This window comes from Hypomesus nipponensis, chromosome 6, assembly GCF_054491055.1.
Source record: "Hypomesus nipponensis isolate SF chromosome 6, ASM5449105v1, whole genome shotgun sequence".
Taxonomy (NCBI): domain Eukaryota; kingdom Metazoa; phylum Chordata; class Actinopteri; order Osmeriformes; family Osmeridae; genus Hypomesus; species Hypomesus nipponensis.
In genome coordinates, this window is record NC_140366.1 from 3,293,808 (window position 1) to 3,308,213 (window position 14,406).

Sequence of the window (14,406 nt, forward strand, 5' to 3'; positions counted from 1 at the left end):
AATGAGTGTAATATCTCAACCAGACAAGGGGACACTACAGTAGCAGGCAGTGATAATCTTAATACTACTGTTCAACAGCAGAAATGTGCCAAACACGATAGAAGCCTGCTCTTCTATCTGCTCCCAGTACAGGTTTTTATGGCTGTTAAATCTTATTATTTCAATGTATTACTAAAGTAATAATGCAGATGGTGGATGTGGGGGTGGAAAACCAAGTTAGACAAGAAAGGTCAAGACAAAATGGGACTGTGAGATGTTTTTCATGTATTTTTTAAACAGGGAACAAAATGAAACCAACGTACACAGACAACAACCGACACACACCATAAAGCAGTGACACAAAATTTAAAAAACACAATTTCCCATTCCAATAGCCAGCCTTGCAGCACTTTACAGCATAACTGTATGCATCAAAAACATAGGGCCCTACCTTGCTGGTGCAGAACAATAAACAAAATGTTTTAATACAATATAGCATGATAGCATGTCAAGCATCACATATTTGAATGTTGAATACATCAACTGTTTATCTTGTTAGGAAAAGCTTTAAGAAAAAAAAATGTTTTAGAAGATCCACATGAATGTTACAGCAGATTTTGTTCCAAAAGGGCACATTTTGCACTAGCAAAAAGAGCCGTAAATCTACAACAATTAACAAAAATTGCTTCAGCAGAGAGCTGGAAACATTTTTTTTCTTCATTAACAATATATACACATAAGATCAGACTCTCAAGTCGCATTCCACTCCGAAATTATTGCACAGTAAGCCACTACAGGCTCGTTATGGTCACCCCTATTAACCCCGTATAAAAATAGAACAAGAACATTAACACACCAAACAAGTCTTCATCTTTTCTGACAGGCACTGCCATGGCTGGCTCGGCCGGAGCCTGCAAACATAAACGTGTGTTTGGAGCTTGCGGTGAGAGCTGGAAGAGTTCCTCTCACTGGTAACTTCTATAAGCCCACAGAGCAGCTTGCCTTTTTTCTCTGAAAGCAGTTCATCTGTTTTCCTTCATGTTTTGCTCCTCATCGATCATGCATGGACAGCTTCCCACTGACCGCTCCTCTGTCGAACACGTCTGCTCTTCTGGGACAGCAGCCAATTGGGAGTAGCAGGGATTCTGCTGTTTCTCATCGTCAGTGACCCGGGTTAGGGTTCCAGCCCTCCGGAGACAATCCCAGATGAGCAGGAGGGGATTCTCAAATAAAGTGCCTCTCTCTCTCACTCCAAACTGGACTAGTACCAAGTAGCCAGTAGCTCTTACACTGTATGTTGCGTGCGTGCGTAAGTGTGTGTGTGGGCAGGATGGTTGCCTAGACAATGGTCTCCACCCCCATCAGCTTGGGAGTGAGGATGCGAGGCGTTATGCCGTTGTTGAGGTCCTCCTCGAACTCCAGCAGCTGACCCATGAAGTTGAGGTTGGGCGAGATGATAGGCCTCCGGGTCTTGACAAACTTGTACGCGTCAGTCATGGTCATCCAGGTGTGCTTCATCAGGAAGGCGATGACGATGGTGGCCGAGCGCGACACGCCCGCCTGGCAGTGGATCAGCAGGGCCTGACCTGCACACTGTGCTTCCTCTGCAAACACACAAGAGGAGGTATATACGTAGGGCTCCACACACCCGGGGAACAACAAAGGTACCTTAGACGCACCATATAAACACTAAACACATCCAACAAACAAATTAAATGTGAAGTCTACAGCAGTTTTTGTAATAAAGTGTGTGTCTAGTGTTAACTTTAAAACACAGTATGCCTGAGAAGTCCATAGTTACACCCCAAAAATCAGCCAACGTTCTGTACATAGCCTTGGATCAATACAAAAGTAGTTGAATAGGCCTCAACCTCACTCAAGCCCCTGCTAACTCAATGTATATTCAAATGTATATTTTGAATGACTGACATGACAAACCTCGTCACATACCGTGTGGAGGAAACCCAACCCCCTTACTTATTTGCAAGTGACAGTAGCACTGTGGAAGATCGGTACATACCGATGAATTCAAACGCCTCCTCAAAGTATTGGCGCAGGTTCTGCTTGTTGCTGTCAGTGGCGGGCAGCCTCTTGTAGCTGAACAAGCCTGTGTCGTAGTGGTAGAGGGGCAGGTGGGTGGTGACATTGAGGATAAATCTGATGTTCAAGCGCTGCAGCTGGTGGAGGTCCTGAGCATCCTGTTCGTTCCCCAGGTACAGGAACGGCAGGATGGGGGTCAGCTGGGCGTTCTCGATGTCTGGGGTGGAGGGCAGGGAGTGAGGTAGTGCCCCCGAGAGGCCGGAGGCCCCGGCGGAGTCCAGGCCCTCGCGCAGGTGCAGCGAGTGGTCACACAGGTGCTCGTGGTTCTGCCTGAAGAAACTAAGGCCTCCTGGGTAGGTAAAAAGGATCAGAAACAGGAAACGGTCAAACAAACGTTTGGAACTGAAATGTTTCTGTGTGTTGTGGGGGGTTGTCAGGGACACAATAGTGCAGCAGACAAGGAAAATTATCATATGAAAGACTGACAAGTTCTATGATTTGCTGTGTGGTACAAATAACTTTTTTTGATCTCAGCCAGTTCTATCTTTAGAAGTAGAGCATAACTGGATTTTGCATATCAGTCTTGATAGTCTGACAAAATAACAGACCACTGCATTACACAAAAAGGCTTTCAAATAAGATAAGTCCAACAATAATCAAGCACCCCAGGATCCAAGGATCCAAGCTACTACAGTTGGTTATTTGAATTTCCAATTTGAATTGGATGAAATCCACATCAGATTGGATCTGGGTGAGAGAGCCACATTTTCACTTTGCATATTGTATGTATGTCTGGAGAACTTCCCCCTTCATCAGTCTGAGGGAGAGAGATGAGGGAGAGCTCCAGGGTAGTCGCAGACAGGCAAACATAAAGATGATAACGTGTCTCACTGGACAAATAAACCATAGAACTGTGAACACTGATCAGGCTTATGTTTTCAGTTACTTTCAGTTCTTCATTTGGGGGAGCTTTGCACCTGTCGCCATGACATCATCTGGTGGGGAGGTGAGGGTGGGGTGGTGAGGTGTGTATTGGGGAGGTGAGGAAAGGGATGGGGAGGTGAAGGTTGGAGAGGTGGGGTGTATGTTGGGGAGGTGAGGGGGCACACAGTGGCCCAGGGTATCAGTTCATGTATTGTACATGTTACAAGAGTTCAAATCTACTGATCAACTGTCAAGGGAAGAACGTAAACCTTAAGAGGGTCATAAAACAGCCACACTGATAGGCCAGTGAACAAACAAATTAGCAGTTAGGTAGAGGGTTTTAACTGTAAAAGCTAGTTTTGTTCTCTGCGAAGGTCATTAAAAAACAGTTCATCAACAACCAATCAACGTGCCCTTTAGGGATTAACTTTTCAAGAGTCAAATGAATTATGTGGTCTTTTTCGCCACCACCTTAATATAACAATCAAGGCTTCTCTCTTATCAGGCTAGAATTCCCTAACAATGTGATAACATAGTTCCTTTCCGGGCTTAATAAACACATCAACAAATGTGTGTATTAAAGCAATTCTCAACCATTCAAAGTATCTCTGACTAAAGCTATGTTATTCTTTCTTTTAGGAGGACCTCGATTTGTAAATTTACATTATTTCATTTAGCAGATGCTTTTATCCAAAGCGACTTCCAAGAGAGAGCTTTACAAAAGTGTATAGGTCACTGATCATAACACTGAGATAGCCCCAACTTTGCGGGTAGCCAAACATGAAGCATACCTTGTGAAAAAACAAAATAAGTGCCAAAGGGAAGAACCATAAGAGCATGTAGTTAAACAAGTTACAATTTAACAACATGAACCTCAAAATAATGCAAGAGTGTACCTGTAGAAAAGCAAGCAACAGTAAAAATATTTCACAGCGAGTACAAGAATTTTAAATCAGTTACAGCTAACCAACAAGAGCAACAAGTCTTTAAGTAAGAGTCATTGTGATCTTGGAGGAAACTAACATCGGGTCCAGCAAATCATTCCTAGGTACCATTGTATTCCCAGAACAAGTGTGTCTTGAGCCTTTTCTTGAAGGTGGGGAGAAAGTCAGTGTCTCTGATGGAGTTGGAGAGTTGGCTCCACCACTGGGGGGCCAGACAGGTTCTCTTATCAGAGAACAATGGGGAGAAAAGAAAGAATCTTCTGGCACATTTTGGTGAGATCTGTGAAGTGTGACTATCATTATTTGCATCTATCTCATTGAAGAAAGTTGAGTGTCTCTCTCCCTTTCAGAATGCCCGTTCCTACTCAGAAATGATTTATTTACACAGCACACTCCCTTGTTTCCAGAGCTATCCATCAGAAATTGGTTCAGACTACACATAAATAATATAGTGTTTTGATAAGACCTGTGGCTGATACATAAATCAAAACTAAACTTTGGGTTACAAAATTTAAGACAAGCTTGGACTAGAGACTGCTACTGTTCTCAGATCCAGTACGCAGCAACATTATGGTTCTGAGTCATTTTCAGCATGATCTACTACTCCAAGAATAAAACTGATGACATGGTTATCTTCCTACCATAAGATAAATAAATACAAGCCTTATCTTTTTATGTTTTTGTAATATGTAATGTTTTTGTTGAATACATTCTGAAAAGTGACAAATCATTTTAACATTAACGTAATCTTAGCACTCCGATCTTGAGGGGGGCCACAATAATTAAATAAAAAGCGCCACTAAGTACACAGCCAAGATAACAAATAAGTGGATTTGGGACAACTCTGTAAATGTCCTTGAGTGGCCTTGCCACTGCCTAGAATTGAACCCGATTGAACATCTTTAAAGAGATCTGAAAATGGCTGTGCATGGACACTCCCCATCCAACCTGATGGAGCTTGAGAGGTCCTGCAAAGAAGAATAACTTAAGCGCTGTGAATACTTCCCAGATGCACTGTATATAAGGCTCCAACATCACCATTAGCCTATCTCTTGCACTAAGAAAAATAAGAAAACCCTGTTTCATTCTACACTTTCATTCTTTGCATTTTGAAGGGTAAATAAGCATCAAGAAATGTATGTTGTATGCTTTTGAATCTATGCAATCTTCAATAGTAAGTACGCATCCTTTTTTTCAAATATACAGACTTAACAGTTGAAAATATTTTCACATTTTCATATTTAAAAAAATATTGTCATTCTCCTAATGCAATGGACGCAAGCACACCTCACAATTTCTCCAGAAATTGTACCCTCTCTAGTTATTATATACTATTATAGAGATACCATTGTAGATATATCATTATTGAATATATAACACTCAGTTGTTATTTGTGTTTTGCATATGTTATTTACTATATGTACCATCAAACATGTTTGGGTCATTCCACAAAAAAGATGACAATTTCTGTTTTAACAGATAAAAAAAAAAGCTTTTTAGGTAACATTAAACTAAACTTACAAGTTGTTTATATGTGATTATATTCATGTTTTTTATAGTATCTAGCATATTCCATTAAGAATATAACGTGTACAAATCCAATAATGTTAATAAAATCTTAACTTTGTTATAAAGTACACACTGTCTTTTCACTGATCAAAGTTTAATTTTTTTATATATTTTATAATGTATATTTATTTTATATATATTTTTATAAATGATTGTAACATGTAAATAAGCTATTTGTCAGTGTTCTTCAGTTTGTTATCCTCTACTCTGGTTAAACTCTCCAATAAAATAGTTGTACTGTTCCTCAAGTAGTAAGATGCTAATGAAATGACATTGTTGGCCTAGTATGAAGACCATTGTACACACACTGCCTTTCTGCACAATGTTTTCTAATGTTTTACATTGTTAAACACAAGGGAAAGATCCCATGTCATCCCTGTCACCCTAAACCAACCCTGTTCCTGTCAACCCTGCTATCGTCAACCATGTAATCGCCAAGCCTGTTACTTTTCCACAGGGACAGTGGAGTAACAGGGTTGTCATGAATACATTTACATTTTGCACTACCGAATCAGTCAACCCTGTTACTGTTACGTAATGTCCTGATATTTGTAAATATGTGTTTAATATTTAATTTATTCCTATGTTTTACCAATAATAGCACATATCATTGTTTTTGTGTATGTAAAGTAGAGAGCAATCATCAATAAGAGCAATGTATAACAATCTGTAATAAATGTGTTTGCTTTGACGCAACATAAAAAATATAAAATTTAGCTTATAAACTCAAATTAAGAAGAAACTGTTTATGCTAAACATAATACTGATGTTTTAGACCAATAATCAAAACTATGTCTGCCGATAAATTACACGTTGGTAACCCAAATGGCGATGGATCTTAACTTCACATGCTTACCTCCATCTACACAGTGCCAGTGAGACCAGCAGTGTTACTGACAGTCAAACATACAAGCAAGATACAGGCTTGAGGAAATTAAGAATGGATTCCAGCAGGAGCTGAATACTTCCATTTCAGGGGAATTAAATCAGGAGAAAAAAACAAAACTGTCTGGCATCAACCGCTTCGTGTTATCCTCTACATTCAGAGACAGAGACAGAGGGTGTTCAGATAAGTCTCTTCCATCAAAGCACTAGAGGGAGAAGAGAGAGAGGGAAAGGAGTGGAGAGAGGCGTGGGAGGATAGAGGATAGTATCAAGGTGCTGTGATCTCCCTGCAAGAGAGGCAGACTAGAGGTAGACAAAAGTCCTTGTCCCAGCCCCAAACTCAGTCGGCAGCCCCAGCTTCACAGACACACCCACACAGTAGATAAAAAAATGGCACAGACCCAGGAGCTGCTGCCTCAACAGGACTCCATATTTACCAACACCTGCTTCCCCATCTCTGCTAAGTGTGTGTGCGTGTGTGTGTGTGTGTGTGTGTGTGTGTGTGTGTGTAAATCGTGCGTGTGTGTTTTTGTGTGCTCAGTTGTGTCTTGCTGCACTGAAAAACAGTAAACTTTGTACTGATTGGATCGTCCAAAACACTGTAGGGAGTGACTATTCTCTTGGGAAGGATCAGCTTTTGTAGTATTACTGATAACTATACATACAATCATATAGTGTCACAAGGTGTCACACAATGATTTACTGTGTAATGACTGAGTTGACAATATAAGTTTACTACACAGAGCAAAACAAGTCTCTAAAGCTACCCTAAAGCAACCATGTGGATTTATCTCATAAGAAAGAAATGGGGGGGCTTAAACAAATTACTTTGCAACAAATCTGCAAACCCGTCAACACACCATGGAAACGGGTTAAATAGCCCTTGAAAAGTATCGGGACTGACAGACCTTGCAGTTTTGTAAACAGATCACTCTATCCTTCCCTCAGGCCCAAAACAGAAGTCTCAGAAATGTAGCTCCTAATTACAATATCCCCATGGCTTTGTATACAACACCCTCTCTCCTTAACCCGCCAAGCAGTCCTGGTGTTTCTACCGTTAAGTTCCACTGAGAATGTCCTACCTTTGAGAACGATGGGATCCTTGCCCTCCCTCTTTAGTGACTCCAGAACCACGTGAAGGGGCTGGGAGGGGGTCACCCTGGAGGGGTCCATGGTGTTGTCATCGTAAACCACGATCTCTTTGGAGAAAATGCCCTTGTAAGAGTCCTTGCCCTGGCGGCAGGAGATAAGGTCCAGCACGGTGATTTTGCCCTGCTGCAGCCTTCGCCGGCTGATCTTGTCCGAGCAGTTGATGTGAACGGCCCCCTGGATGTGGCTCTTGTTGTACTCCATGAAGGGCCTGCAGTCGATGATGACCGGCAAGGGCCCCACGGGGTGGCCCATGGGGCAGCGGGCCATGCGCCTGGCCAGCTCATAGGGGTGGATGACCCGGACAGGGGAGGCCTTGGGCTGGCCCGGGCTGTGGCTGTGGCTGGTCAGAGCCTCATGGTTGCTGACCATAGGGATGGAGGCCCCAGCATAGCTGAGGTTGGGGCTGCTGGCGCTCACCTGGCTCAGGCTGTGGGCGTCCTTCTCGTAGGTGCTCACCGAGCAGCAGCTGCCACTGCTGCATCCACACGACAAGGAGCGCGTGGAGCCGTTGGATGAGGGCATATACGTGAGGTTGGTCGCTTGGATCTTCACCACAGTGGCGCTGATGACCGTTTTGCCGCTGGAGGTAACGGAGTCCAAATAGCTGGTGTCCAGGCGCAGTCGGAGTTCCTGAGGTCGGATCGGCCTTGGCAGCGCCACCACAATTCTGTCGTCGAGAGGAGATGGAGGCATGGGGAGGCTGAGAGCTGACGTCTACTGAGAACTCAACAAGCCTGCGTCTACAGGAGGAGAAGAAAGATCCAGAAGAAGATTCTGTCAGGGCTAAGGGTGCACAGAGTAGCAGTGCCAGAATATATCCACTGAAGATGACACTGGACCATTTATTTGCTGTCATACAAAGTTGCAGTCAATCTTAGTTGTTCCTACACAATATCAAGTTGTTTGGAGATTGATTGAAGACTAAATGATTGGCTTGGATGACATTGCTCCTGAATGAAAGCTTTCTTATCTGTTTAAACATCCTGCAAAATAGTAAACCCTTAATAGCAAGCAAGTATCAGCAACATACTGAAGACAGCAAGTGGAATAGTTTGGTAACATATAAACAGTAAGTGTCTTGAGGATATTCTGCACATATGTACACTACTATTTGAACAGTCAAAAGATGGGTCTTACCATAAATGTAAAATCTACACCATCTATGAAAGCATCATGTGGGAAATTGATTTTCCAGCATAGTAATGCGGTTTCCTATTTGGAAAACAGTAGGATTTACGCTATTGTTGAACAAAGGTTATAGTATCGGTGTGACAAAATACTGCATCAAGGCAGCTTACGCCGCAGTTTGGTCTCTCCCTTCACATCACATCTGGAACAGTCATGGGTTGAGAGAAGCTGATTTCCCTCAAACGTTTTAATAAGCCATGTCCTCATACATTAAAGACAGACACTCAAAATCACGGAGCCTGACCATAGGGCATTATTCCCAACAATTTTAGACGCCTTCAACAGTAAGGACAGGGGAAATCCTTCAACATCAATTCATTCAAGAAAGCGGCATGAGGACGTGCTGGGAATGTGATATGGGTAGCTTATTCGATGCACATTGACTGAATTGTATTAATACAATTATTCGCTTTAAACACAGCAATTATTTAACTAAACATTATTTTAAAATTGTGATAGGATGCCTTTAACACTGTCATTGCTGTAACCAAATACAAACTTCACGTATGTAAACCAACATTTATTCAGAAAATAACACGATTGACTGACTGCATGCAATCTGCTACATTTCTGTATTTCAGTATTTGTAACAACATGTGCGGTATATGCTACATCACGTGAATTTAGATAACGATGCCTTTTCATGTTGCATTCGTCAGTAGAGCTATAATCGTTCAATTTTCTAAAGTTGAAGGCTAGACAATATTGACCCACACCCTTAAGATCACTAAAGTTTACTCACATTTTTTAAGTAATATCTTGTGCGCTCCGATTTAATGTAGACGTATATTATTTGCGCTCACAGAAAATGTTGACACCATTCAGCCTGTCCCAGTGCCGTGGGTACGCAACATTTTTACTTTTACCCTGGTCTTCTGTAATAATATACACGGGGGTCAGCCAACCTACTGAAGTCGCACTCTAAGATTGACGCGGGTATAAGCCAATAAACGACTTCATTAATATTAAATTAACACGTTATATATCGTGAGAGCCAACCCAACAGTGGGCGGAGGGTGTTCGCCGGCTGTTAAATCAGCTTTCCGATGCTACGACTGTCGAATGAACAATGCTCGTAGTCCAATGTCCTACTAGGCAGTGGTGATGTCATTGGCAACCAATCAAATGGCTCTCTGGCGAATAGGGGAAGAGCAAAGTCGACGTTGGAGCCACACTACTGATTGATTCAGTGTGATTGATAGGATGCACGGCTATGGACACAGTGCTCCCACTGAGGTGTAACATATATAGTCTAAAACACGCTCTCACACACATTCTCTCACACAAACGCACACTCTAACCTATTTTGATCTTAATAATAAACAGCTCAACATTTACAATTTAGGAAACTAAGTGAAAATGATCCATATTTAAATCAAACATTCACAGTTAGAACTTCGCAAAGCTGACTGCTCATGCCAGTGGAGATCAGACAAGAGGCACAACCCCACTTAATACAACAGACACGACTCCTGAACTGTGTAAAAATGTGAGGTAACGTTATGAAAGGTAAGTAGTGATCTTTGGCAGCAGCCCCACATAGAAAGTGCCAACTTGGCTGACAGCATGATGGCCCCCACATGTCATGACACATGTCATGGTGTAAGGGTCTCACCAACACCAAAGCCAGAGTAACATCTGAGCTGGCTATAAATATCCATTGGCAGCCGTGAACAATGCAGGGCATTCAAAATTGCTTCTATTCTTAGCAACTGTGCAGAGAGCCCTTTTCAACATAATATTCCAAACTGACTATGGTTTGGGAGATGTTTTTTTAACTCAAACTGATAAAAGTTGATGGGTGGGCCATGATAAAAGGGAACTGATCAAATTTACATAACATTCAAAGTAAGTAAGTACTCAACCGATAAGTACTCAACCGTTGATTGAATACAGCAGCAGTTGTAATAATGTGAGCACAACTCGTAGATTTGTCGCTCATCAAAGTTAGGTTTGTGCTCAAAGCATGGCTAGTTTGGCATCCTTGTTTGTGTCCACTTACTTGGCGAATAAACCTGAGTCTGATTCTGATATCTGAGCTCAGTACTTTAAACCCACTGTGATCATGAAATGGTCAACAAAATATCGCATTCAACAATACAACTATACACCTGAAAGTCTCACTATAGTAGCTTTCTCTTCACCCAAAACAATGTCTACATGATATCTAGTTCACTTATGTAAACTTAACTGGTAGCACTCTGGAAGGAAAGTATTGGTTCAGTCTTGTCAAAGAACTAGTAATGCCTGTGGAGGGAGTTGCCAGTGTTGGACAAAGAATAATTAAGTATGTTACTGTAATGGAATAGTTTTTTTTCTTGTTCATCTCAAGAATGCTGCTGTCACAACAAAGTTGACTGATCATTTTACTTAGGTACTTGGGACTAGAATGCCAAATTAATTCTTAGTAAGACAAACTGAAATTTGAATATGGAGGTGTGTTTTTTTCTTACTCTGTGTGGAAAATGTGACAGTTCACAGTGTGATATTTGTCAGCCCTAAAGCAACAGGAAGACCCAAACCACTTCCTGTGTTCACTCACAAGTAGGCGGAGAAACAACATAGGCAGTCACATTCAGACCAGTACAAGGTGAATTTATAAACTGATGTAACCCTAGAAACAGGTTGTACTCACAGAGAACACATACATCCGTTAAAAGTAAACCCAGTAGGCCATGTTCGTGTTAGATGATACTTCTATGTACACTTATGGCTAAAATAACTGGCAGTGACACTTTTTGTGTTCTGCTTCAATTGTCGTGGTGTTGATTCACATTGTTTCTCTATTATTGTGCAGAATGATCAGATGCATTTTAAATAAAAACTTCACTGGCCCCCAAAAAATGACTGTATCACAAAAAAACAAATTTCACAGTTTTTGGGCACTAGCATAAAACGACCAGCTAACGTAATTTCACTGTAAATAGGAAAGTATGAACAAGTTCTAGTCAGGTGAAATCACTTCATTTTTCAGATTGGATTATAAGAGCAGATAGATTGATATAAAAGGGGGGACTACATATATGTTTTTACATTTTGCCAATCAAAGCCTTTAACTCATTCCATTGTCTCTTGACCAATTTCATCCTAGTCTGTAAAATAACCCAGTGTAGCAAAGTAACACAAACTCAAATTTAATGAAAACACAGTTATGCTACATAGTTATGGGGGCACAGGTCGACAGACTGTTGAATCTCTGGCAGAGCCTCTCCTTCCAATCACTGGACATGTTGCTTTTCAAGCTGTTGAGTGCAGTATGCCCATCTGTGCCATTTTCTCTGAGAAAGCAGCAGCATCATCTTATCGTCTCATAAATATACAACATTGCTAAGGAAAATGGTTTAAACTTGTGATTAATGGCCATATGGACCATAAAATATGTTATGAGTTCATCTTTTAACAGTGTATTTGTGTTTAATATCTTTGGTAGCATTAGGATAATGAAAGGAAAACTAAATGTACACGTATATAAAAAATGAAAAACATAAAAAGCCAGAAAAGGTAGTAGCATTGACACATTTTGTGTTTTGCAAAGTTTGCTAGTTCAGTATTTGTAGATAATCCTTTCACATGTTTCTATGGTATACTAGAAAACATTAATACACATTTAATATGTTTTAAGGAATCCCTTGCTGCAACCCATTTTATTTCAACATGAGATATCACTACTTTAATGGCAAAATTGATTTTGTTATGATTTTTGTTTTACAATACTTTACAGAGAGTAGTTTTTTTTAGAAGAAAGTCTGTTGTTTGCATTGACTGTAAGCAGAGACCGGTGTCTGACAGATTCTTGACTAAAGGCCTGGTTTACATCCAGCCTTAGCAGCCTTATCCCTGTATTCATAACAAGCCCAGTTCCCCCGAGTTGGGCCGTTGTGCTCAGTATTATTCATTCAACCAGGCATTTCCTTTAGCCCTATCACAGTCACTTAGCAACTGCCAAATATTATTTTGTTAATAATAAAAAGAAACACACTGTCCCACTCCCAAACTCACTTGCTCTCATAAACACACATCCCCTGATATAATATATGATATACTGGATGTGTGTGTGCATTATTGTTTCAACTCACGCCATGTTGAAATATCTAACAACAATCTCAATAGTACAAAAACCTATCATTCTCCTTGTTTATGGTGACCCTTTTCCAGAACGGGAGCATATCTTGCACATGGGTGAACAATGACTAGTTATGATATTCTGCTTTGAATACTCTTTACTGATGGAACTCTTTACTGATGGAATTGTAAAAAAAGAAAGTTGAGTTGTACTCTCTCTGTGGCCGACACTAATCATGCAAAAACAGCAACTGTTTCCAGGACAGGCATTCACCTGCTGCAAGGCTGACACAGCCAGACTCTCCAGGGAGAACTGCAGGGCCTCCGGTGTTAGGGCCTGCACCCCTTCCTTGCCAGCCCCCCACCTCACCCCCAACACACACACACACACCACCACCACAACAGTCCACTGCCCGGATCCTGGAGGGGTTTAGCACTGGGCAGATTTTTGAGGCACTGGACCCTCCGTCATGGGACGCAGTTCATTTGATCAGAGCAGTGCACATGAAGAAGATGTATCCACACGTCTCCCGACCTGTGCCCCTTTTCCTCAGCTGAGGAAACGGAAGGAAGACGTGGGGTCTGTCCCTGAACACACACACACACATCCTCCTTTTAGCTGAGTAAGTATTTGAGCAGGCATCTGTACAATATTTCATACTGTAACAGATAATTGTTTATTCTTTAACAATTTCAACTGTATGATAGGGATGTACACAATCATATTTGTTTAGTATTATCTATACTTTGGCAACATGTTGCACTACATGTGTTGCACTACATTCAATTGGTATATTACACTGCTACAATGGGAAGGGTTGCTATACAAAATAACCAACTATCAAGAAGGCCAGCAAATAATTATATAATGCATCAAGAGCTGATCAGATGACAAAACACATTTTTATTCTTGTTGTTACTGTTCCACTTCTCTGAGCATGACATGACTTAACTGTGCTTGGCTACTGACTAACCAGGTGAGGTCACCCCATTCTATTTATTTTCCCTTTTAAACAAGTGGCACTATGTCGCCAACCTGATGACAATTGCAATTGATGGTATGGGATAAAAAGAAGTAGAAGAAAAAGAGTGAGAGAGAAAGAGAGAAAAGTGTAGACAACGAAGGAGAGAAGGGTTAGCGAGTGAGTGTAAGAGAATGCAGAGAGAGAGTGATGGAGTCTGGACAGCAGGATGACAGTGGTGGTGCCTGTGACAGCGGTGCCCTGAGTCAGAGGGTGACATCAGTCCCTCCCTGCCTGTCAGACAGGTTGGAAAAGGGCTTAGTCCCACGGTCCCATTGTGCTCTGGTTAATGCTGTCATTCAGCCTGCCACCAGGCCTATTACTTGTTAATCTGACCTCACACTGTTTCACAGCACAAAGCCACACAAACAGTTAGTAGAAGAGATGACTCAAAAAAGACAGATGACCATACAGTCTGTCTATGGTACAAAAATATGCACAACTGGTCTGTGAAACAGGGTGGGGGAAAGGAAAGTGCAAACGACACACACATTCACGCACTCACTGACCATGAATCATAACCAAACTCATGAGTTATGGATATGGTCAAGGACATCTGCCTTGCTATTTCAATAAAAAATGTCATTTGAGAGTAAAAGGAAGTTGAGAATAAACTGAAATCAACTGAAATGAAAGGCCAC

The 14,406-nt window shown here is 41.4% G+C and overlaps 1 protein-coding gene across 2 annotated transcripts; it reads right to left on the reverse strand.

Annotated features, from left to right (window-relative positions):
• Positions 1-241: 241 nt before the first annotated feature.
• Positions 242-9,721, reverse strand: dusp10 (dual specificity phosphatase 10). Of its 2 annotated transcripts, none has more exons than XM_084700531.1 (4): positions 9,424-9,721; positions 7,424-8,233; positions 2,000-2,368; positions 242-1,583 (listed from the first exon to the last, which is right to left on the reverse strand). In XM_084700531.1, the coding sequence occupies exons 2-4, from the start codon at positions 8,184-8,186 to the stop codon at positions 1,318-1,320; spliced, it is 1,398 nt and encodes a 465-aa protein (XP_084556657.1). In that variant the 5' UTR covers positions 8,187-8,233; positions 9,424-9,721; the 3' UTR covers positions 242-1,317. The 2 variants fall into 2 exon arrangements, with proteins under 2 accessions (XP_084556657.1, XP_084556658.1); XM_084700532.1 differs by lacking the exon at positions 9,424-9,721 and adding an exon at positions 8,631-8,721.
• Positions 9,722-14,406: the final 4,685 nt, after the last annotated feature.